The sequence below is a fragment of the Bombyx mori genome, chromosome 8 (genome assembly GCF_030269925.1).
Source record: "Bombyx mori chromosome 8, ASM3026992v2".
NCBI lineage: Eukaryota > Metazoa > Arthropoda > Insecta > Lepidoptera > Bombycidae > Bombyx > Bombyx mori.
This window is the reverse complement of record NC_085114.1, coordinates 633,760-660,772: the sequence shown is the minus strand read 5'-3', so window position 1 is coordinate 660,772 and position 27,013 is coordinate 633,760. Positions and strand designations below refer to the sequence as shown.

The window sequence follows — 27,013 nt, the reverse complement described above, 5'->3', positions numbered from 1 at the left end:
GCCTTCCGGTTCCTTAAAAGCGTACAAATTCCAACCAAATTATAACATTTTAATTCAATCAATTCAATAAACAATATTTATTTCCTAAGTCAGTCTTATTACTCACTTGTAGTTTTATGTAATTTACTATTGAATATTTAATTTTAAAAGAATGTTTCAATTCTCAATGTATGTAATGGAAACGAAATGCGAAAACTGAATAAGTTACGTAGTAAATATAACTAGTGGTCCCCCAGTAGTCGAAATTCGACTATAATTAATTGAAATTATAAGTTTGCACATTATTATTGGTTCTACTGTCGAAGACTATTATACTTCTATAATCACCGATTTCGCCAAGACTTTTGACCACAGACTCTATGCAATAATAAAAGTTTGACAATAAACAAAATGGTATCATATGTATATGCGTGTATAAGTCAAATGCATGGTAATGTGTGTAAATTTTTTTAATTGATTTAATGCGTTTTTAATGCATAATTTTAAAAAAAATAGCATTCTTCACTCATATTCTATATTCTCTAAAAATTCATACTCCTCTGTCCGCGTTATTTTCGTAAAAAGGGGTACAAAGTTTTTGCTTCACGTATTAATATATTATAAAATAGCCATATTAGAGCGCATGAGAGGCGCGGACATTAGCTTTTAAGTTATTAAACTGAAAAATTTGGTCGTCGTGGTCGAAACCGGCTTGGAACCATGTATGTATGTATGTATGTAATATATAAAATAATATTCATACGAAAGTAGCTGTCTGTTTGTTGCCTTCCATCCCGCTGCGGAGCACGGGTCATAAATGTAAATGTGATACGAAATTTAGTTCACGTAGGAGAATCAACGGGCGGAAAGATAGTCCTTGTGTTAATAAATATCTTGTATTTATGTGTGGACGAGCTCACAGCCCACCTGATGTTAAGTGGTTATTGGAGCCCATAGACGTCTACAACGCAAATGCCGCCACCTACCTTGAGATATGAATTCTAAAGTCGCAGTATAGCTACAACGGCTGCCTCCACCCTTAAAACCGAAACGCATTACTGCTTCTCGGCAGAAATAGGCAGGGTACGTACCCGCGCGGAGTCACAAGACGTCCTACCACCAGTATTTGCTTTATACTTAACAATATTTTCAAATTCACTTAACGGTTTCGATCAGGAATCTACTTGGGAGCACTAAGAGTCACCACTAGATCGAGGATTTGTTATCAATAAGGAACATGTGATTAATATTTGTTATACATAAACACCTCGTCTTTGAAGCTGCGTGTACTCAGAGCTAAACTTACAACCTCTTGATAAAATAAAAGCCACGAAACGCACGAAACTTTTTTTATTAAACATAAAGCACAAGTTGTTACAAAATAAAAACACGTCAGGAATTTCCTAATTTCTCCTTTTCTTTGATGCTGTTTTTGTGGTCGTTAAGCGATTTTAATTCTTCTACACCTGTACCTGTAATGAAATATGTTATGAAAAAGCTTATGCTGGTAATAGAGCTTGTGGTTTTGACAATGCTACCCAAGCTGTTACCATGGCCAGGCTGTTGCGACCGTTAGCGCGAACTGCTCATCATGTCCAAGAATTTCTAGCCAAATTCCCGCTTTGTGTTTGAGAGTCTCTGTACTTGATGAGTGCTAGCAACAAACTCTGACAAGGTTAGTAACATCAGCCACGGGTGAGGAATCTTTAAAGAAATATCTTCAATCAAAATAATACTACACAAAATGAAAGTTCAGATTAAAACCATATCAGTGTTTGGTGTACACTTTTTTTGGGAACTGGTAACATTAGGTGGTTATGCCAGCATAACCTGACAAGTAGGTGAGTTCACGGGGCTCTAACCTGAGGACGTTGCTAAGACTAGCCCTAACAAGAGCAGTGCATTGAATCTACCACCGACACACTGAGAAGACCTAGCGACTAACTCAGTAGGCTGTGTCTGAAAGTTAAGAGGGTACATAACAGTTATCTTATTAATCGTAAACTCGATTTGATTCAACAAAGGCGACTTTGTGTGCAATAACTAAAAATGTTAGCGATTAAAACCTCTAATTTGGGCATCGCAATTTGGAAAATAATTGCTTCACTGCGTCTTTCATTAGTATCAGACCTTTATAGAGTAGTACCGAATGTGCCTTTGATATTTGGGCTTAGCAATACGGGTTGCACCACAGTAACATCTGGCGGCTAGCGCTTAGAGCACATAATTGAGACTTCATAATATTTATAGTTTAGTACGTTTGTGTAATTGCTCTCATACCATTTACACATCACTGAATATTAAGAATTACTTAATTTTGGTGTATTATTAGTAAAGCCAGTAATTACTATTTTGCTGGGTAATAATTATGTCCGAATGTTTATTATTTTAATGATTTTTGTTTTTAAACACTTTATCTATTTGTAACAAACATGTACATTCTTTATTTTTATTGTTGCTGTTTTTCTTGTGTTCTGATGGCCAACATTATTAAAATTATTTCGTGAATCTAATAATATCTGATGGATTTAAAAATATTATTACGTCGGTAAGAGTAACGCCATCTATCGCCGAATAGTCGAAACGAATATCAAAGGAGCTCATAACGTCGAGAAAGCTCGTAAAGTGTAACGCCATCTATTGTCAGATAGCGGACACACATCGAAGCTACTCGACTTGCTCAGAATGTTCTGGGTAAATCTAGGGATGTCGTCTCGATTATAAAAGTGTTGCAGAGATGGCACGAAGTCAGTCAGTAATCGGAATTACTCGAAGCGAAACAGCGATCGGATCACCTGAAGCGAAGCGGAAGAAGGGAATTGAGAATTTTAAAGTGCTCGTTAAGTGTTCTAAGTGTGAATACAGTTTTAATTTACACTTCGGTAGGTTTTATTTATCCCGAACCCCATTGCGTAACAATATGTACATTTGAAGAGTTCTAAGAATACAAACCGATTCTTTCTTCGTCGTGAAAGTTCCATGGCTGCACCGACCCTTTCACGAATATCACGAAGACAGCATTGGTTATGAACTGGAAGGACACGGTTATGAGGAACACTATTTGCCATCTGCTCGGATTTTTCTGAAAGAAGAAATTGTTCAGGGTGTACTGGAGCTCAAGTACGTGTGCTAGATTTTAAGACGTCAATATTATCACGTTAACTGCCGTGTAGGTCACCGGTGCCCTACGTAATAAAAATCAAACCCGTAAAATTATAATTTGCGTAATTACTGGTGGTAGGACCTCATGTGAGTCCGCACGGTTAGGTACCACCATCCCGTCCATTTCTACCGTGAAACAGTAATGCGTTTCGGCTTGAATGATGGGGCAGCCGTTGTAACTATACTGAGACCTTAGAACTTATATCTCAAGGTGGGTGGCGCATTTACGTTGTAAATCTCTATGGGCTCCAGTAGCCACTTAACACCAGGTGGGCTGTGAGCTCATCCACTCATCTAAGCAATATAAAAAAAAAACGTAGTGCACTGAAGTAATTATGTCGATTTCTGTTACTAAAGCGCCTGGATCGGCTAACTTTGTTTCTTTTGTTTGTTAATATATTATTATACGTGCTGTAGTTTTTTAGGTCTCTTAGATATAGATTCATTCTCAGTATCTTCAGATTCGTCTTTCCCAGAGACTAATAATTACTTGAGTGCGCCGCGTAGGGCATCGGTGACCTCAAAAGTCAAAAAATCACTATGATATTATTAATTACTAATTTGTTTCACTCCCCGCTTAATATATTAGAATTTATCATATCAGCTGACGCACAAGGTCAATGGTCTCTTGGAAGCACCGCCCTGCTTCTTTCGGAATACATTATGGTTTCACAATAATTGAAGAACCTTAAACGAATAAAGTTAGGAAATTAATTTCGTTTTTCGTGTACATTAGGTACGGTATTCCCGTTTTGGTTCAAGGAATGATTTTTAAACCCTATGTCTATATTGTATTTTTTTTTACTGTTTAGATAGATGGACGAGCTCACAGACCATCTGGTGTTAAATGGTTATCGAAGCCCATAGACATCTACAACGTAAATGCGCCACCCACTTTGACATATAAGTTCTAATAGAGTAAGATCCCAGGGCCCCCAGACTTGCCCCTAATACATGTTTCACTCAGTCTCATGCGCGTGGATAATGTCCTCGCGCTCATAACCAGAGATATTAAATTGAATTTAGGGGATTATCGGCCCTTTAAAGCGTCTGCGAAGCAATTCGGCGGATGGAAAATGTTTGGGAGTATTGGCGACTTATTTTTAAGGATATTGCCTAAAATATACGTATAAATTAGCTTTCAGAAAATACGTGAAGTAGGTCATGATTTAATGTACCTTGAGTACCTGATACCTGAAAATTGGCCATCTAAGCAAGGTAGCAGGTAGGCATGCGTTCTTGGTAAATACTAACACTACGTAGCCGGCCATATTTCGTTCGTCAGAAAATACGTGACGTCTGGGGGCCCTGGGATCTTGGACTATAATTGGTCTACTATTGGTTGACTATTGGTCTAAGTATAGTTACAACGGCTGCCCCACCCCTCAAACCGAAGCGCATTACTGCTTCACGGCAGAAATAGGCGGGGTTGTGGTACCTACCCGCGCGGACTCACAAGAGGTTCTACCACCAGTAAAAAGTATTCACTTTGGTTTTTGTAGACTTAACTGAAACTCCTTTTACGTTTTAATTTTGCATTTGCTATTGTCATTACATTATTTTCAACCTTTCGAATACACTTTTTATAGTCGGTGACCTATCCGTGCGGGAGTATAAGGGTACAATATCCCTACCGACACTAATTTTCACTAATTTTCATATATCAGTAGCTTTTGCAATTGCCTTAAACTTATAGGAAATGAATTATCTGAGTTCTAGGTATGTTCTTATAATGTGTGTTACATTTGATGAGGGCTTAGTCAATATTGTCTGTAGGATTTAGATAACTTTTATTGTTGGACTAACTAACAAAATAGTTTGGAAGTTAGGACGCTGTTTTTGTTACCGCTTAAATAAAATATTCTAAATTACGTCAAGTGCATTTTTATAAATTTATGTACGTCTTTGGAACCGTACTGTAAAAATCAGCAATTGTGAATTTCATCGCGAATTTTCGATTTATTTTTGCCGCAATGTAATTATTGAAACTGTTTTAGGATAGAATTACTTTTTCTGTATAGTTGAAACTTCGAATGCGATATAATTTTGTTGTAATGTTAATGAAGATTTTCTAATTATTTCATTCCCGCGGGTTTCAGATGACGTAAGCGCATATGTATGTATGTCATTAACTTCAATTAAAATAAATATCACATAGCAAAAACTTAATTTAAATCACTTATTCACTATTATATCACTGGTGGTAGGACCTCTTGTGAGTTCGCGCGGGTGGGTACCACCGCCCTGCCTATTTCTGTCGTGAAGCAGTAATGCGTTTCGGTCTGAAGGGTAGGGCAGCCGTTGTAATTATACTGAGATCTTCGAACTTATATCTCAAGGTGGGTGGCGCATTTACGTTGTAGATATCTATGGGCTCCAGTAACCACTTAACACCAGGTGGGCTGTGAGCTCGTCCAACCATCCAAGCAATAAAAAAAAAATGTATAATGAACATTTTTGAAAAAATAAAGTTTAGCGTCATGACCAAATAAGTATCATCGAACTATTTAATTAGCATCGTCGTTTTATTGATGGAAGTATAATTGTAGTGAAGGTGCATCATTATGTTCTTCTATGGAATAACCAATAGCATGAGAATTCGTTGGCTCGCAAAAATTAAAAACAAATATTTACGTTGTCTAACAATTACGTGAGTGATTGAAGCAAGCTTGTTTGTTTCAGTATGGAATCATCATTCATCATTATCCTGCCCTTCTCCCAGTCACCTAGGGTCGGCGCAACATGTTTTCTTCTTCCATACTCTTCTATCATATACAATTTCTTCGCTCACTCTCCTCTTACCCATATCGTCTTTCACGCAATCCATCCATTTCTTCTTAGGTCTACCTCTTCCTCTATATCCTTCCACATTCATAGTTAACATTTTCTTACCAACCTCATTTTGATTTCGTCTCATCACATGTCAAGCTGGGATTACCATCCCAAACGCGCACTTCTCAGCTTCTCTGTCACAGGTGCCACTTTCAGACTTCCTCTAACATATTCATTCCGTATTCTATCCATTCTCGTTACTGCACACATCCATCGCAACATTCGCATCTCTGCTGAATGCAATCGCCTTTTATCCGCCACTTTAGTTGTCCAACAAGCTGATCCATGTTTCAATATTCAATATGGAATATATTTACCAAATCATCTTTCACGATGTTTGAAACAATGACCGGTACCAGCAGACTGGTCAGGTTCGCCACCATGTTTCCCAGAGACATGATGGGACCAGCAAAGTTCGGCGACAAGTCTATTTGATTTATCTGTAACAAGATTCAATTTAAGTACTTACTTCTCTTTGTTTTCAGATTTTTCATTAGATTTGGGTAAGAGAGTTCCCGTTGGATATTACCTGCTATCTGAGTCATGGAAACGTTTTTTTGAAAATCCTAGGCTCTGTATCGCAGAGATTGTGGATTGCGTTATAAATTAGCGAAAGGATTGAGGTAGAAAGCAAAGTATATTACCTAATAAGCCGCTACTACGGATCGGTGATATAGATGTAGGCACAGGAAACAGTAATCACAGAAATAAGTTATGTCTGCTCGAGTAACTATGAGTTCTGATAAGTTGAGACCCGACAAACTGTGAACTCTTCGGTACGGATAAAACAATGAAAAACATCAATTTATGAAGTGTCAACAAAAAAACAAGAAGTGCAACAAACCCTTAAGCAAAACATTAAACATATTCGTGATAATGTTTTGGTACAACATGAAAACTACATAGGTACCTTCTATACTAGATAATAATAGTGATTGATACGATCAGGTTTTTTTTTATTGCTTAGGTGGGTGGACGAGCTCACAGCCCACCTGGTGTTAAGTGGTTACTGGAGCCCATAGACATCTACAACGTAAATGCGCCACCCACCTTGAGATATAAGTTCGAAGATCTCAGTATAGTTACAACGGCTGCCTTTTTTTTTTTTCGGGCCGGTGGCCGAACCTCCTACGAGGTCCCCGCGCATAAGGGGCGCGCGAGGTATGTGAGACTCAACGATCTGCAGGTGTTGAGAGCAGATCGCGGGCCCAAGGATTTTAGGGCCCACCCACTAAACGACTCTCCTGTACTCTTACACCCGACATCCGATCCTCTCCTAGGTCAGAACCCGGATGAGGTAGGGGGGTTGCCGCGGTCATCACTACAACCAGACAGCGCGGCTCACCCCAAGGACGCACAGCCGACGGAGCCTTCGAATCGAAGGCTCTGAAACGTCGGCCGTCTCGGCACGGCAGCCCGTCAGGCCCCCAGACGGTGCCGCTGGTGTCCCGGAATACCCCGCTGGACTAGAACCAGCCTGCCGGGTCGGGACGCGATACACCGCCAACCGGTCGCTCTTTCGTAACTCCTTAGCAGCGCGCTAGAGTGCTGGTAGCGCGCCGCGCGGTCTCTACCCCCTCAGGTCGCCCCTTGACCTTCACCGGGGGGAAGCCGCTATCTACAACGGCTGCCCTGCCCTTCAAACTGAAACGCATTACTGCTTCACGGCAGAAATAGACGGTGGTGGTACCTACCCGCGCGAACTCTCAAGAACTTTACGTTAAAAGGAATGTATTCACGAGTACTCATAATCATGCTACTGCCAGGTTTATTTAATTTGTGGCGACTCACTTACTCGCCACTACTTGGGCAACCGCCTTACAATATGACAAAATCGCTGTCGCCTATGAATTCAGGCAATCATCTATTATTGTTGTTCAACACTTCGGCAATCTTGAAAACTGCGGGCAGTACACATCGATATTTGCTGTGCTACCCATCGTTCGTGTCAGTGCTATACTACTCCTATATGTTAATTCTTTATGGTACCACTCTTGTCATAGTTTGTTTGTGAATATTGCTATCTTCAATAAACTATTCAAAGCAGTACATATTCATACTCACTGTGTAAAACATCCTTCGTGTCAGCGCCTACCTAATACAGTTAGAAGCAGCACTAATACAACTACTTCTACAAATTCGGTAAATGTGTTTATGAAACTTACATGGAATCCAGTGTGAACAGCAGAATGCATGCCAAATGATATCATTAGCAGCAATACAGCCAACCAGGCCTTATCCACGTAGCAGAATCCAATCAAGAAAAACCCAGATAGTACCATTCCTATGGTATTCGCTGTTCTTCTGATGTTGGCTACTGTCATAATCTTTTTGTTCAGTAAGTAATCAGATATGTAGCCGAAAAATATAGCCATCGTGAACATCGATAAGTAAGGAAGGGATGAGTAGATTCCATTCTGAAAATTGAATAATAATAATAATTATAATATAACTCTTTATTTAACACCACATGTAAAGAGTAAGCATATAAAACACTACCTGGAGCCACTGCGGTCATCCACAGTGCGTTTCCAGAGGTCTTTTTTGCCACGTACCATCCAGCTATGGAATGAGCTCCCCTCCACGGTGTTTCCCGAGCGCTATGACATGTCCTTCTTCAAACGAGGCTTGTGGAGAGTATTAAGCGGTAGGCAGCGGCTTGGCTCTGCCCCTGGCATTGCTGAAGTCCATGGGCGACGGTAACCACTCACCATCATGTGGGTCGTATGCTCGTATGCCTACAAGGGCAGTAAAAAAAAGGATTGTGTGGCTTTACTAGGCTGCACTAAAAGTATCGGGAATGGAATATTTCCATTGTTCCTGTCATATTAAAATCTTTTTAATTGAAAACTCCTTGGTTTTAAAAATCGAATACCATTTATTTATTTAAAAAAAGATTCTCGGTCTTGTCACGAGGTTTTGTCATACTTGTTTAGTTGTTGAGAAAATGGAATTGACTCGAGAAAATTCAAGAGCGATGATTTATTATGACTTTCGAAGTGGTTTAACACAAAAACAGTGTGTTGACCGGATGATTTCTGCATTTGGTGATGAAGCCCCATCCAAAACCACAATTTATCGCTGGTTTGCTGAGTTTCAACGTGGACGTGTCAAGCTCAGTGATGATCCCCGTCAAGGTCGTCCAAAAACTGCAGTCACCCAAGAAAACGTTGATGCTGTGCGTAAGCTGATTGAGGCAGATCGACATGTGACATACCGCGAAATTCAGGCAGCTTTAGACATTGGCATGAGTCAAATACAAATAATCTTGCATGAACAATTAAGTGTAAAAAAGTTGTTTTCCCGATGGATACCGCATTCGCTCTGTGAAGAGCAAAAAACGGCTCGCGTTACTTGGTGCGTCAGAACTCTCGAAAGATTCCACGCAGGATCCTCAAATGCTGTATACAACATTGTATCAGGTGACGAATCCTGGATATACGCGTACGAACCCGAAACAAAAAACCAGTCACGAGTTTGGGTGTTCGAAATTGAGTTAAAGCCAACAAAAATTGTTCGTTCACGGAGTGTTGCAAAAAAAATGGTGGCCACGTTTGTCTCCAAAACCGGCCATGTTACGACTATTGCTCTTAAGGGACAAAGAACGATTAATGCAGAATGGTATGCTAGCATTTGTTTGCCACAGGTCGTTTCTGAACTCCGTAAAGAGAACTGCAACCGCCGCATCATCCTCCATCACGACAATGCGAATTCTCACACCGCGCACAGAACAAAAGAGTTTTTAGAGCAAGAAAACATAGAATTATTAGACCATCCGCCGTACAGCCCCGACCTAAGCCCTTATGATTTCTATACTTTTCCTAAAATAAAGAATAAATTGCGTGGACAGAGATTTTCATCACCTGAAGAAGCTGTGGACGCCTACAAAACGGCCATTTTGGAGACCCCAACTTCCGAATGGAATGGTTGCTCCCATGATTGGTTCCATCGTATGGAAAAATGTGTCAAATTTCGCGGAGAATACTTCGAAAAGCAATAAATACATTTTTAAATAGTAATGTTGTGTCACTTCGTTAATTCCCGAAATTTTCAGTGCCGCCCTCGTATGAAACCACGGTAAAAGTGAAACTTTTTTTCTCAATAAAGACATACAACTCTGACAAACAACATTTACTTTGAGCACTGACAAACAAAATAGCTTGGAGCACTGGCAGAAATGAGTAATAGTCTATACACTAAACGGTCGGCTGCTGCGAACTATAGGCGCCGCCATATTGGCCTTGGCTGCTCTGACCTGCCTTTTACTTTAACCCTACTCCGCGGCCGACCGTCACGCGACATGCAACACACAGACGAAAAAGTTTGAGACGATGTAATATTGAACTATAATATTGAAGAAAGAACTTACAGTTTCAATGTTTACGTTAAGTATTTCGTTCATGTACGTTGGCATCTGAGTGAGGACTAGAAGGTATCCTGCCGAACTCCCGGCGTGGCTCACTACCAGACCCCAAACTGCTGTGCTAGTGAGGATATGCGTCCATGGCGTTCTGCGTTTCTGGAAGACAATAAGCTCTTCAATAATTTATTTATTTATTTATTTATCACATTTCACGTAAAATTTACGTTGGCGGATTTAATGCCTAAAGAATGATCAACTGGTCAACCAAAGTTAGTGTACAGGTAGTGGTAGGTACAATGAAATTTATGTTATTATAAATTACAAATACTTACACAAAAATAGTATATCCATACCATACACAAGCGTAAATATATTATTATATATAGGCATATACATACATATTATATACATTTATAAATTCAAAGGAATATATTAATAAATTCACTTAACAAATAACTTCAACTTAATAAAATTTACAATTTTGCGAAGCGAATATTTTAATATAAACTAAGTATTTGAAGCTTAAAGTTACAGCTTTGGAATTCAAAGACTTAAAATTCAATTACTCATTTCTTGTCTTGAAGTCGCCCCGGCCTAAACGATGAAGCACCCAGTGTACCCGCAGAACGATGAACAATCGTTTTTTTAGGACTGAAGGATTACTGGTGGTCCAGGATCAGCCAGGAGAGGTGGGATTTGCTAACAGCTGCCCGAGCACCTCCGAAGGAGACCTGACAACTCAAGAGCAGCTGCTTCGTGAATGAATGTACTACCGGATCGGAATCGTGACCCGCTGAGAAGATACGGCGAGAAACTTAGCGAGCTGATTCATGGGTTAGGTTGCACATCGAACTCTTTGCAGAGTTCGACGAGTACGGTTACCGGGGTCCCTAAGCCTGCTTCTAGTGTTAAAGTTCAAGACGTCTAATGCAAAGGTTATTGGATCTGATGGATCCGTCAGGACGTGTCAGGGTGTCGAGGGTGACTGGCTCCTGCGTGATCACGATATAAATAATCATAATCTGGACTTGTCTATACTGTTGTCTGAGTTCATCATAGAATGTTGATGTACTCACGCTCTTTCAGTAAATGAATCTACTCTACTACCCAATTAATTTCTTCCAAAATAGTCAAAAACATTACCTTCGGGAAAGCATCAACATTTCCATCTTGCGTAATGTAAGATAATTCTTCAGCACTTATGGTCGGATGTTCGCGAGGAGACGGAGCGACGAACCAGATAAGAAGACCGAAACTGGCAAAACTGAGGATACCGCATAACCAAAATATAGCGGGCCAACCAAGGACCGGTGTACCAGCAAATAGTCCTGATATTTCGAAGATCAAGATTGTTCCGAATTGAGATCCTGAAACAACGTACCTGCTATAATTTTTAACTACTAGAGGATGACCTAGCCTTGCGCGTTTTTTTTTTTTTATTATTAATTGTGTTTTTTGGAATTTATATTTAAATACGAATTACAGATTGATATTAGTTATATTATATAATATTATTTGTTATTTTCTTTAACTAAAAAAAAAGTTTATGTTTAAGTTAATTATCGATAAAGTTGATTATTGAAAACACGAATGAAACAACATTTTCTGATAAATCGATCTAGCTACGATTTATAGCTAGATCGATTTGTCGCCCTCGAAATCCCCTGTATACTAAATTTTATGGAAATCGTTGGAGCCGTTTCCGAGATTCAGATTATATAACATATAATATTTATATACAAGAATTGCTCGTTTAAAGATATAAGATATGTATAGACTAGAGACTCCTCCTAAAGGTTTAAAGTGGGTCAAAATCGCGTCTAAAGGAGTCAGTTACAAACATACAAACACACATACAAGTGAAGCTAATATAATGCGTGTAAAAATAGAGGATTTAATATGAATAATCTGCTTGGATATCAAACAGTAGTAGCGTTCTGGATAATATGACATGTGATCTTTGCCCACTAGTTCGTCATTCGTGCGTAGTAATAATGTTCTAATCTTAATTTTTACTTTTGCATATATCCTATCCTATGGGAGAGTAGTGTGTACATGGGCTGTGTCATGTGTGCCTACTTCTAACGTACAGCAAAGCGCTTAGGTTTGACAATTTACCATTATTCCAAAAAACCTCGACCAACCCTCAATGTCTCAACTCAATGACCTAGCTTATACTATCATCTAAGCCAACTAAATAATCTAAAGAGCTAGCTTTGTCGCGGTCGTAGTCTTAGTGGCATAGTAAATGAAACAGAATAGGAATTAATATAAAGGGGAAACATTTATAGAACGGCGTGAATTGTCGCGGGAATTATTGTGTACAATTCCAGAACTAAGTTTCGGAGTCGAACCGTATTCAGTATGATTCCGTGGTAAAGGTTGTTTCTCGAAAACATACGAGAACATATTCCGATCCGCATTAAAGAGCTCAGCTTTAATTTTCATTTATGAAGTTTTTAGATCAGTTATTTAGACAATCTGACTGAAAGCCAAAAGTTTCGCCATATGATGCTACTATGACTACACGATAATATATTCTTGTTATACTGACTGCAATGTATAGCAATATATAATATATAGCCCCCCTAAGTCCTACCTTACGTCCGAGTCGACCATCAGACCACGTGGGGGGCGGGCAACGTATACTATAGAAACTTATACGGCTAACAAGACAAAGGCAAACCCAGTAAAATGGAGAATAATTTGAATAATGAACGTATAGGGCCGCTGCCCGTGGGCGATCGCCGGGGCACGTCTGTAGCTGGTGGCGGACGTGGCAGAATGCTAGCCAGCGACTCACGACGTACTGGCTGGTCGGGAGTCGGGGACAGGGGGGCTTGGGGTAGGTCTCCAGATGCTACAGCCGAAGAATTTAACGATGTTACTTTGCGGGGTAGGGATATGTCTCCCACATGCTCTGCCGGCACATCGTCATCGACCACAGGTTCTATTAACGATGACGCAAGAAGGAAGTGGTCACGAACCGAACTAGACGAACTTATGTTTTGTTTCTATCTAGCCAAAGCAGGAGGGCCTGGCTATATAAAACGATTAGAAAAGACCTTTAACCGGAGTAATAGCCAAAAGCCTACAGAAATACATAGATAAATTAGATGCAAACATCAACCCACACATTATGCAGAAACAAGCTGCCATACACACGGTCACCATCATCACGAAAGTCTTGGGGGATACGGTCTTCGTAGGAGGGGAAACTGAGCCACCCTTTCCCTGAGGGTCTCGGGGCGGGAGCTCAGTAAACCGAGCCTAGAGCTCGAGTAGAGGAATAATAATATAATGTGTAAAGTAAAATAAAAGCTAAGATGTGATATAAGATAATATGATAAGTAAAGGCTTAAATTTTAATGAATGGTAGCGATGGTAGAAGGAGCTGATTGAATAATCTCACAGAGTGCCTGCACCACTCTTAAGTGGTTAGTTTTGTTGTAACACCTCAACCCTAGTACCACCGCCCCACTTATTTCCAGTGCGAATGATTGTTTAGCTCTTGTTGTAAAGCAACAAAAAATCGTGACTCAAGCTAGGCTGCCACATTCACAATCAGCAAACACAATTTCGCTTTAAAAACACCAACATTCTTCACGTATTTTTCATTAACTGCGATTTCGGTAGCAGGCCTTTTATAACTTAAAGCAGACCCTCGCGGCTCATCACGTACATAAATTAGGGTTTCTTTTGATAGTCACCCAACCGTGACTGCTTTTAAACCAAAGATCCTAACAAACTTGACAACAAAAATAATTGTTCACAGATTCAAAGTTACAAAAGAAGCCGCCCGCTTCTTGATTTCTGATGTTCTTAGGCGATTAGGGTTTTTGTTGTGATTTAGTACCTCGTCGGTTTCGTTGCCAACCCGAGGGAACGGATTTAAGACAAATTGCAAAAATATTGCCCGAAATTCCCGTTTTGCATATTAGCGGAGATATTTTCAGAAATATCGCTACGTTAAATGTGTTCGGAGTAAGGAGCCAAGATAGCGCCCTATTTTATGTATAACCGATAAGTTAGATATTGACGTAATATTATGTCGATATCTAACTTATTCTTTTATGATTTTTATTGTTTTTTGTCCTACTGATAGAAAAAAAAAACCATTAAATCGTGATGTTAATCTTACCCGTGTAGACATAAGTGCTCAATCTTCCTCTTTCACTCAACGGTGCCCATTTACCCAGCATTGTGTGCATGCTCGGATAGAGAGCTGCTTGTGTCATCCCTTGAATCAATCGACATGTGGCCAGACCCATCCATCCGCTCTAGAGAATAAAAAGTATTTAGTTAGCTACACTTTCAATTGATTTACAGAATATATTTCATTTCCTAAACAACCGATCGAAATGTAACTGTTAAATTCGAAGTTAATCTGTTTATGTTTTCAGTAAAGACATAATTTACCACAGATTTAATAAAATACGCTATGTGCTGGTAGGCATATAAACATTAGCTTAACGGATCGTGTTATTCAGTTCAATAGAATTGCTAAATAAGTGTTTCTAGCCAGTTCACAATGGTCATTCCATTTAATAGGACATCTTGGATATACACTCATCTCTTTCCCAAATTCAATCAAATTAAAGCTACGTCCTCTGCATAACAGAGAAGTCTTTCTTAGACCATTGCAAAGAAAATTCGGATGAGTTGTATTAAGCCTCATTCCGCACTAAAGCTGTTAAGAAACACTCAATAAGGATTCCGTAATCAGGATCAATATGGGTGGATAAGATTTAAAGTAATTTAAAAAGCTAATTTAGTTTTAAAATCAACGTAACCCAATATATTACAGTTCTAAATAAAAATATACTCATTTGAATTGGAATGTATATATATATATATATCTATCTATCTAACTGTCACAATCAGTGTTATATAATCTAACACAGCTATACATATAAACTCATAGATAATACACATAAATTAGTTATAGATAATCAACTCAAACACTCAACAACAAAGAATACGGGCGTCCGCCACTAGATGGCTTCGCCTCTATTAGTTTATTATTGCTCCTGTAGATGGCAGTAACAAAAGATTTTGTAAATATTCTATGGTAAATTCTTCTATAACAAACTTGTATGATTCATTAATTTTTAATTTTCTATATTTAGCTATGCAATAATTAAATGCCTTAACTTTTAACAACATATATGTTTAGGGGCATCCACTGCAAGATGTCACTAGTTTCCATACAAAAAATATTTGTCTTAAAGTATCACAGTTTCAGAGCCGTGTTGTATTATACTAACGACTTACAAATAAAGGGATCCAAGGGCTGATGATAGAGACAACTCCATTAACGAATAGCGCCACACTGATCGGAAATTTTCCACCGAATTTCTGCGCTATTATACCCATCGGGATCATCATGGTGGTGTAGCCGACGAAGAACGCGAACAATATCATTTCTTGAGTCGATTTATTCCAGTTGTACGTCTGGAAATACATCAATGTTATTTTGAAATAGTTTTTTGTTACCATCTTTAACTTATTGGGTAAAATCGATGACTTAGAGTTCAGTTGTGAATTCATTTAAAGATTTTTTTTGTTGCTTAGATGGGTGGACGAGCTCACAGCCTACCTGGTGTTAAGTAGTTTCTGGAGCCTATAGACATCTACAGCGTAAATGCGCCACCCACCTTGAGATATAAATTCTAAGGTCTCAGTATAGTTACAACGGCTGCCCCGCCTTTCAAACCGAAATGTATATTACTGTTTCACGGCAGAAATAGGCGGAATGGTGGTACCTACCCGCGCGGACTCACAAGTGGTCCTACCACCAGTAAAAATGCTCCTTACTGAACTACTGGACTTCCTTATTTGACTTTTTCGGTACATTACACATTCTTAGTGCTGACTCGGAGTCTAACAATTGTATAACAAAACTAGCAGATAATCTGATATCTGTAAATGGCTGAATCACCGTTTCACGGCCACCAAACTTTATCTGAAGTGTAGATGAAATCACTTTAAAGAGTCTTTCATTTGAATAATAAACATGTATCCATTAGTGTGTTCGCTAATTTTATGCCACAGTTGTAATTAAATCAGCGATATAAAGTTAAAGTTCAAAGCAGTTGAAGTCATGGTCACGATATTCTATAGCAATCATAATGAGTTTTTTTTTTTTTACTGCTTAGATGGATGGACGAGCTCACAGCCCACCTGGCGTTAAGTGGTTACTGGAGCCCATAGACATCTAAGTAAATGCGCCACCCACCTTAAGATATAAGATCATACTTGAGGTCAGATTTTCCTACGATGATTTTTGACTTAGTGAGCAAGATTTCTTCATAAAATTATTCTTACTAGTGGTCCCCCGGTAGTCGAAATCCGACTATAATTAACAGAAATTATAAATCTATATGTACACTATTATGATTCTATTGTCAAAGACTAATCAGTATAATCACAGATTTCGCCAAGACAAATAAAGACAAACAATATTGAATCTATTCTCAATTTGACCACAGACTATAAACAATACAATACAAATAGTATGCATGCGTGTGTGTGTGTTAAATACATGGTAGTGTGTGTAATATTTTTTTATTTATTGATTTAATGTATCTTTTATGCATAATTAAAAAAAATATTTACATTCTGCACTCCTTCTCTATATTCTCTGTAAATGTGGGAAATTTCATACTCCGCCGTCCGCGCAATTGTCGTAAAAAGGGATACAAAGTTTTTGCTTCACGTATTTATATATATTATAACTATAACTCCTAACATTGCTTCAGCTAGTTTACAAAATACATAGAAAAAAATCATCCACTATTACGACCTCACCCAACTAAATTGAAGACATCATGATAAGATATAATAAAAACATTTACCTAATTAGATACAACACTTATATCATGATTATACAATTATAGGAGAATAAAATGCTTCAGAAGAGCAACATTATATCTGGCGAATAGCTTTTGCCCGCGACTTCGTCCGCGTGGAATAGTTCACAAATAATGCTTTATTTTAGAACAAATTTGGTTAACATAAAAACGTTATAGTGAGCCAACCTTAACATATAGAAATATGCTGTTTTTTAGATCTTTTAAAGGGGAACAAGTCTGTCTTACATTATTTTAGCGAAACTTTAACCGTTTCCCCAGCGCACGCACCGGAAGCTCTCAAAAGGGAAAAAACCCTAATTTTGAAACACTATTTATTGGTGCTCCGCTTTTATTGCTCTGGACGTGATGTTAGCCTATATCCTTCCTCAATAAATGAGCTATCTAGCACTGAAAGAATTTTTCAAATCGGACCAGTAATTCCTGAGATTAGCGGGTTCAAACAAACAAACTCTTCAGCTTTATAATATTAGTATAGATAAAGTTTGTCTGATTGCTCATCGTGTAATCATTTTCAACGACTCGTTATGTGATTAAGCAATCGAGACAAGTTCCTGGTTTATCTGCAGACTTACGATTTTGAACTTAATAATGAACAATTTCTGAAATATTGCTTCTTAAGCCTTTAAGCTTCGAAGGTGGGCCTACAATAAACAATACCAAAAATATTGTCTTAATAAATAATATCCGATCGCTCTATGTGCATGTAAGTACTAATGTAGATCTATGTAATTACTGGTGGTAGGACCTCTTGTGAGTCCGCACGGGCAGGTACCACCGCCCTGCTTATTTCTGCCGTGAAGCAGTAATGCGTTTCGGTTTGAAGGGCGGTGCAGCCGTTATAACTATACTGAGACCTTAGATCTTATACGTGAGGGTGGGTGGCGCATTTAAGTTGTAGATTTCTATGGGCTCCAGTAACCACTTAACACCAGGTGGGCTGTCAGATCGTTCACCCATCTAAGCAATAAAAAAATTAAAAAGTTTGTGATAGTGGAATCGATCGTAGGCAACCTAAGTCTCGTAGGTAAAATATTTTCCGTTTGATTTGTTTTGTTCTATTGTATTTTGTCAATTAAAAATCTTAAAATATGTCTCGTATTATCCAATTCTTGAATGAAACTTCCACAGCCTTTACGACATACCATGATTTTTTTTCAAACAAAATTTGAAAGAATCCTAAACATAGACAGCGACTCAGGTATGCTCATAGATTTAAAAAAAGTATTATATAAATTTAGAGTCACATGCGGCCTCTACGAACCTCATCTATATCCCCAACCCATGACCAAATAAATTTGAACAAGCATCAACATTTTATCACAACGCGTGTCCCACTGAGATTATTCGAGTTATCTTAAGCAATATATGGCAAATAAATATCATACTAGATGATGACCGAGCTTTGCTCGGTTTTTTTTTTGGATAACGCCATCTTCTTGTCTTTAAAGCGGTTAGTTGCTCTCAATTAAGAAAAATAGAATTATTATTCGCCAATAGATGTCGGGAAGAGTTGATTATTGAAAACACGAATAAAACAACATTTTCTGAAAATAAATCGTAGCTAGATCGATTTATCGCCCCCGAAATTCCCTGTATACTAAATTTTATGAAAATCGTTGGAGCCGTTTCCGAGATTCAGATTATATACATATATATTAATATACAAGAATTGCTTGTTTAAAGGTATAAGATTACGGTAATATGTATGTATGTCTAGAGGTTTGAGGTTTTGAGTAGAAACGACATCATTGAAATGCTCATGATTTATACTTGATAGATTGATGATACATATATGTATTTGCAGTAAGTTTTTTTTTTTTTTTTATTACTTGCAGTAAAGCGCGGATGTTTCTAGTACAGAGGGTTGAATACTAATTTAATTCAACGAGGTTTGTATAGTTCATCAAATTGGAATACATTTAGGCTTAACTCTAGGACGTCTTGTGAGTCCGTACGGGTAAGTACCACCACCCTGCCTATTTCTGCCGTGAAGCAGTAATGCGTTTCGGTTTGAAGGGTGGGGCAGCCGTTGTAACTATACTGAGATCTTAGAACTTATATCTCAAGGTGGGTGGCGGCATTAACGTGGTGGATATCTATGGGATTCGGTAACCACTTAACACCAGGTGGGCTGTGACATCATTCATTCATTTAAGCAATAAAAAAATTTAAAAAGGCTAATGGCAAGCTTGGCGTCGTTTTGGAACTTTCTTTTTCTTCGGGAAAATGGCTGAAGCTTTTGCGAAGTTTCCGCGTCTAACGGACGCGCGGTGTGTGTTCTTGACATTCTGCAGATGTTGGGAGCAGACCGCGCACCCCAAGATGTTTTTATGGCCCTACCCATTTAACAGGGGTCATCATTTTGGAAGAAACTGCAGGTTATTTTTATTACCTGTGCAATTTACCCATACTGTTAGCCCGCATGAGGAGGTTGCACTCTGTCGGCTTGAAGAGTTATAAAGCAGTTCACAATTGAGACTTCGTCAACGTCTCAATTTTAAATTAAGTAGCCCTCATACTGTGCTGTCTATGGGCCCCGGTAGTATTTTAAGAACAGGCAAGCCGTCAAATCATCAGGTGTGATAAAAACCATGTGTACCAGAAGCCCAATCAGTGTTAAAGCGCGTAGCGACTTGGCTCTGCCCCTGGTGTTCCTGAAGTCCATGGACGATGGTAACTACTCACCATGAGGGGGGCCGTAAGCTCGTGTCCCTACAAGAGCAATAAAAACATAATTTATAAATACTTACACGATAAACACTCCAGGCGCTGATTTCTTCTGTAACACAGCTGGTATTCTCACTGGTGCTTACATTACTGCAGAGTTCACTTTCTGTGACCGCGTGACCAGTTATGGCTACCATAGACACGCTGAGCTGAGCCCTCATGGTGTACGCCACGGTTAAACATATAAACAGTACCAAAGCTTGAGTGTGGCGGGTGCCAAAGCCTTTTGGTGCCGGAATTTTTGGTGATGACCCTAGAAAGATAAATTTTACTTCAGATTATTGTTGCAATACTTAACAAATGTTCACGATCGACTTCCACGGCGAAGGAATAGCATCGTGTAATAAAAATCTAGCCCGCAAAATTATGATTTGCGTAATTACTGGTGGTAGGACCTCATGTGAGTCCGCACGGGTGGGTATCACCACCCCGCCTATTTCTGCCGTAAAGCAGTAATGCGTTTCGGCTTGAAGAGTGGGGCAGCCGTTGTAACTATACTGAGACCTTAGAACTTATATCTCAAGGTGGGTGGCGCATTTACGTTGTAAATGTCTATGGGCTCCAGTAACCACTTAACACCAGGTGGGCTGTGAGCTCGTCCACCCATCTAAGCAATAAAAAAAAGCTGTGCTTACAGAAATATATAGGTACTGTTATTAGGCATTAGGCCTTAGGCTAAATTTGACAATCAAACTTGTATTAATTTTAGTAGGTGATAATAATATAAAAACTGAATTGCCTCGTTTGCCATAATAATGTGGTTGTCTGCCACTGAACTCAGATTCAATACTCAGACTGTACGCTCATTACACCGTACTTGCTATTACATAGCAATGGCTCATTTCCTTGACATAAAAAAATACTGTTTCTTGAGAAATTGTTCTTAATAAGGCATTCAATGAAGCTTTATATCCAAACATGAAGCCAGCAACATAGCCTACAGAGCTTTTCTTGATTAAAGCTCTATCCATATCGGTTAAGAAAGATAAAATTCCCGTAAAAGCTGATTGCCTTGCATTGACTATGTAAGACTCGGAATTCCTTGAGAGCTCAACAAAGTAATGTTTATACAAAATCTTTGATGAGTTTTTTTTTTGCCACAAAATCATCAATCTAGAAGGCAATTTAAGATACGACAAGCCGTTTTGCGTCTAATAATTTGGTATACAAGAGGTCCCGCAGTAGTCGAAATTCGACTATAATTAATTGGAATTGTAAGTTTGTACCCTATTATGATTGTATTTTATACTTCTATAATCACAAATTTCGCCAAGACTACAATATAAAAAATATTAACAAAGACAAACAATATTTAATCTATTCTAAATTTGACAACAGACGTCAAGAATAAAAGTTTGACAATAAATAGTATGCATGCGTGTGTGCGTCAAATACATGGTATGTAGTGTGTGTAATGTTTTCTTTATTGATTTAATGTATCTTTTATGCATTATTTAAAAAATTAGCATTGTGCACTTCTTCTCTATATCTATATATCTTATTCTTTCTATACTATTATAAAGAGGAAAGATTTGTTTGTTTTTTTTTGTTTCGAATAGGCTCCGAAACTACTGGACCGATTTGAAAAATTCTTTTTCCATTAGAAGCCGACATTGTCCCTGATGAACATAGGCTACTTTTTTTAATTTTTTTTATTTATTTTATTTTTTTGTTTTCATGTGTGTTTTAATGTTTCCGAAGCGAAGCGAGGGCGGGTCGCTAGTTCTCTATAAGTGTGGAAAATTTCATACTCCTCCGTCCGCGCAATTTTCGTAAAAAGGGATACAAAGTTTTTACTTCACGTATTAATAATATATAGATAATCTGGCCATAAATACTGTTACAATTAAAAATAAACAAAATATTACATTTGAATTTGGAATCTGTCATTTTTATATGATAGCTCATTGAGTTGTCTCATTTTGGCGCCAATACATTGTACAATATTTTGCGATATTAAAATGGAGTGGGGTGATAAAGAGAACCGAATCGCTGTGATAGCATTTTTTTATTATTTATTTTTTATTGCTTAGATGGGTAGACGTGCTCACAGCCCACCTGGTGTTAAGTGGTTACTGGAGCCCATAGACATCCACAACGTAAATGCGCCACCCACCTTGAGATATAAGTTCTAAGGTCTCAGTATAGTTACAACGGCTGCCCCACCCTTCAAACCGAAACGCATTACTGCTTCACGGCAGAAATAGGCAGGGCGGTGGTACCTATCCGCGCGGACTCACAAGAGGTCCTACCACCAGTAATTACGCAAATTATAATTTTGCGGGTTTCATTTTAATTACACGATGTTATTCCTTCACCGTGGAAGTCAATCGTGAACATTTGTTGAGTACGTATTTCATTAGAAAAATTGGTACCCGCCTGAGATTCGAACATCGATGCATCGCTCAACACGAATGCACCGGACGTCTTATCCGTTAGGCCACGACGACTTCAAAACTTGCATTACACAAAGTAGGTATGGAGCCAAGTGCAATTTTTAAAACTCTCCATACGCTTGGTATTAGTAAAATATTTTTGTACCGGGCTATTAATAGGTGCAATGAAACCTCCTTTGTTAGTGACAGAAAAAGATCTGGCCGTCCACGTAGTGTTCGTACGAAAAAGGTGGTCAAAGCAGTAAGGGAAAGAATTCGAAGAAATCCTGTCCGAAAGCAAAAGATTTTATCTCGGGAGATGAAGATAGCACCTAGAACCATGTCGCGTATTTTAAAAGATGACTTAGGACTTGCAGCCTATAAGAGACGTACTGGTCATTTCTTAACTGATAATTTAAAAGAGAATAGGGTGGTAAAATTTAAATAACTACAAAGGGAGGTCATAGAAAAATTTTGTTTACGCATGAGAATTTTTTTACAATTGAGCAACATTTTAACAAACAAAATGACCGTATTTATGCTCAATGCTCTAAGGAAGCTTCCCAATTAGTCGACAGAGTGCAACGTGAGCACTATCCGACTTCAGTGATGGTTTGGTGGGGTATTAGCTATGAAGGAGTGACTGAGCCATACTTTTGCGAAAAAGGTATCAAAACATCGGCACAAGTGTATCAAGATACCATTCTTGGGAAGATAGTGAAGCCCCTTAACAACACCATGTTAAATAATCAAGAATGGTCCTTCCAGCAAGACTCGGCACCAGATCATAAAGCTCGGTCTACGCAGTCTTTGTTGGAAACGAACGTTTCGGACTTCATCAGAGCTGAAGACTGGCCGCTATATTTAATAACAATAAAAAACGCGAGATTTAATAGTAAAACTAGTTTTAATTATACGACTCGTGAAAACACGAAGAAAATACTATAATATTATCTGTGGGGAGGAAATTTGGTGTGCACTTAGTTACAAGTTTTTTTCTGTTGTTCAAAGATGAATTTGTTTGCCCTGTGTCTTGTGGTCTTTGATTATGTTTATACTTAAACGTAGAAAAGATATATTTTGCAGAGTTTTAAGAATTTAAGTTTCAAACGAGATGACCTTGTATACACATGATCTGTCCCTGATTATTTACGTGTTACAAGTCTAGACGTGATAGTTACGCAACCGTTTGCACAGCGCAACAAGTGACTCACAACCCAAATAACTGTTATTACCTAAATCATTGTAAAACACATAAAACATAAAACGCCTCCATGTACAGGGAAGCGTTGATGGTACAAGACCGCGGGGGAGGCCACCAATGCGGCGGACCGACCAAATTAAAACTGCAGTGGGAGGTCCCCTAAATGAGTGCAGTAGAATGGCCTCGAGCAGGGAGAGATGGCGCGACATCGTGAGGCGCATCAAGTCTGCCCCTTACAACACTACATGACGATCACGACCACTCTGTCAAGAGTGACACGATTGAGAAGAAGAAGAAAACACATTTGCCCATAAAATACATCTGAATAATTTACAACTAATCTTCAACTCTAAGAGAGGGCATAAAAGACGGGACTAACTGCGTGCTTGAGCTGTACCCATCTGCGAAGGTGGTGGTTCTTGGAGACTTTAACGCTCATCACTAAGAATGGTTGGAGTCCAGGACCACTGACCTCCCGGGTCAGGCTACCTACGATTTCACCTTGGCGTACGGCTTCTCCCAGCTGGTGACACAGGCCACACGTTTCCCAGATACTGAGCTGCTGACCACTGATCCAGCCGAATATAGTGTGGTGGTCGACGCTCCACTTTGATCATCTGATCACTATCTTATCCGTACTGCCATACCGGTCTCTCGTCCTGGTCAAAGATGACTGGGTGTCAAAGAGTCTAGCGGCATAACTTAGATTGGGATGGATTGCATGTATTTTATACGTCCTACCCATTGGGGTGGCTCTGCTTTTCCTTTAGTGATCCTGAAATCTGTGTGGACCTACTTAAAGACGTGGTGCTTCTGGGTATCTGGTGTCGGAGGTCGCAGCAGACCTTGATATGACAATGTCAGTAAGATTACCGCACACCTGAAGCGGTTGTATACGCGGACGGGATGATGCCAGGAATCGTCGGGATCCTAACGTCTCAGGGAAAAGTCGGAAACTTATATAGAAATATAACGCCCCTTCCAAGTCCTACAAGAATGCTATTTCTAAGGCGAAGTCGGAGTACGTTGCTAGAGTTGGCAAGCGTGAGTCGTAGTTTTTGGTCACTCGCCAAAGCTGCAGAAGGAAACTTTTGCAGGTCTAGTCTCCCACCACTGTGCAATTTCAATGACAGGCTGGCTCATAGTGCAAAAAATAAGGTTTTTGGTCAAACTCTTCGCCTCGAACTCTACTATAGATGAGGGGGGGTGCCACACTACCGAACATCCCTCGGTGTGATAGCTCTATACCCGAGAACGTATTGACACAATGTTCAGTCAGGCGGGATCTCCGACTCCTGGCTGTCCATAAGTCGAGTGGGTCTGATTGCATCCTCACAGTGGTTCAGAAAATATGCGCCCCAGAGTTGCGCTAACGCGTCTGTATCGTCTCTCTTATTGTACTAACAGGATTCCGTCTTCATGAACGACCGCTCACGTTCACCCTGTCCCCCAGATGTGTGACCGATCGGACCCATCGAGCTATTGGCCTATCGCAATAACTTCCTTGTTTTTCCTGTATTATATACGGGCAATAAAAAAAAAAACACATCCCGAATTTAACATCTTATGAACACAGTGATTTACATAAATAATTATGTAACAATAATATATCTTTTTAATATTATGTGATCCAATTTTCTCTTTTCTTCGTCCTTTTGCGAGATTATGAAATCTTTGCTTTCCGTTTGAAAACATATTTGTATTGACACTCAAAAGGAAACGCGATTGCTGTTCTAATTGAAGAAATACCGTAAATAAGTCAATGATATTTGGTCTTAAAAATTTATACGACTTAATATTCATGAGTAATAATTTAAGAGAGACTGGTTTAGTTTATAGATAATATATTTTGTTGAATTAAGAAATTTACAAAAATTATGGTAAAAAAAATTATTAAAAAAGGCAGCGTACAGATTTGAAGCTGCAAGATCCGCAAGCTGTGCTTGAGGCCCCGGTTCGTCTCTCAGCTAACTCGATCAGTCGGCCCACGGATTATATAATGATGACAATAGTTATCATTTCTAATCCTAACATTTTCTAAAAGCTACGTGTCTATTAAATAAACGCAGCCTGCATGACGCATGAGCGAGCTTCGTTTAAGTATCTTTCGGAGGATACGACTCTGAAAATTTGTCTCCCCGTCTGGTTGCTTCTGATACTATTGTAGTTAAACTTTTTTATTTTTATTGCTTTGATGGGTGGACGAGCTCATAGCCCACCTGGTGTTAAGTGGTTACTGGAGTCCATATACACCTACAACGCAAGTGCGCCACCCACCATGAGATATAAGTTCCAAAGTCTCAAGCATAGCCACAACGGCTGCCCCACCCTTCAAACCGAAACGCATCACTGTTTCACGGCAGAAATAGGCAGGGCGGTGGCACCTACCCGTGCACTCTCACAAGAGGTCCTACCACCAGTAATTACGCAAATTATAATTTTGCGGGTTTGTTTTTATTACACGATGTTATTCCTTCACCGTGGAAGTCAATCGTGAACATTTGTTGAGTACGTATTTCATTAGAAAAATTGGTACCCACTTGAGATTCGAACATTGGTGCATCGCTCAACACGAATGCACCGGACGTCTTATCCTTTAGGTCACGACGTAAACTATAGTCATTTAGAATATCACATAGAAATACATTTAGAAACTATTGAAACAAAATAAATATAAAAAAAACTAACCTTCATATTTGTCATCCGCTGGTACCCCCTTGTAGACAGCCTTCTCTCCTGGCATGGTGTTCAGCAATGATCTTCAACGCCTCATGTCAACGTACATTATCACCAAAACAAATAAAAGATTAAGTCATATTTACTATAAATATTTTACTGTGGATCTATATGGAAATATACTGCTGGTAATTTTGTGTGAATCTGTGCGTGTTTTATTGGCATTGCTGCCTATCCCATGGAGAGATAAGTGTAGATTAATCTTTAATTATTATAACGGCTGTCGTAATTCTTTATAAATAATGTAAATGGATAATTTGAAGACAAGCGTCGCGAGACTAACTTATATAATAATACCTGTAATCTGTGCTAATCTAAATCAGAACATTAGTATGCGGCTTCACCTTTCTTGAGCCTCCATTACTAATTCCCAATTTCTATCTGTGCTAACTAGTATCATAGGTCTACGTCTCATTTTTCTACTTAATTTTCTGCCAGAGTCCCACTGCTGGTCGCGTGTATTTTTAGCCTGCAGGTCGGTTAGTAGATTGGCAATTGAAGCAATGCGTTCTGACTCAGTGTGTGACATTAATGAAGGCTGTGAGCATGGTCATGTAATCTCTTGTGTGGTCCCAAGCGATACATAAATGTACTAACAGACCCGGCCACACGTTGCTGTGGCTAAGGATTTTGTTTCTAAATACGTAGCCGGCTATGCGAATACCAAAAATAAACAACGTAAGAACAATTGGATTTCACTATATTGCATTTACTACGAAATAAATTTCACTTATACTTTAGCCTCAGCAACACGTGGTAT

The 27,013-nt window shown here is 39.0% G+C and overlaps 1 protein-coding gene across 3 annotated transcripts; it reads right to left on the bottom strand.

Annotated features, from left to right (window-relative positions):
- Window positions 1-1,313: 1,313 nt before the first annotated feature.
- Window positions 1,314-26,447, bottom strand: Pi-t1 (inorganic phosphate transporter 1). 3 transcript variants are annotated; one of them, XM_012689724.3, is made up of 10 exons: window positions 26,206-26,447; window positions 19,962-20,191; window positions 15,611-15,790; window positions 14,478-14,616; window positions 11,480-11,703; window positions 10,343-10,492; window positions 8,139-8,390; window positions 6,291-6,413; window positions 2,932-3,061; window positions 1,314-1,451 (listed from the first exon to the last, which is right to left on the bottom strand). In XM_012689724.3, exons 1-10 carry the CDS (start codon window positions 26,258-26,260, stop codon window positions 1,372-1,374), a joined length of 1,563 nt encoding a protein of 520 aa, XP_012545178.1. In that variant the 5' UTR covers window positions 26,261-26,447; the 3' UTR covers window positions 1,314-1,371.
- Between the last annotated feature and the right edge of the window lie 566 nt (window positions 26,448-27,013).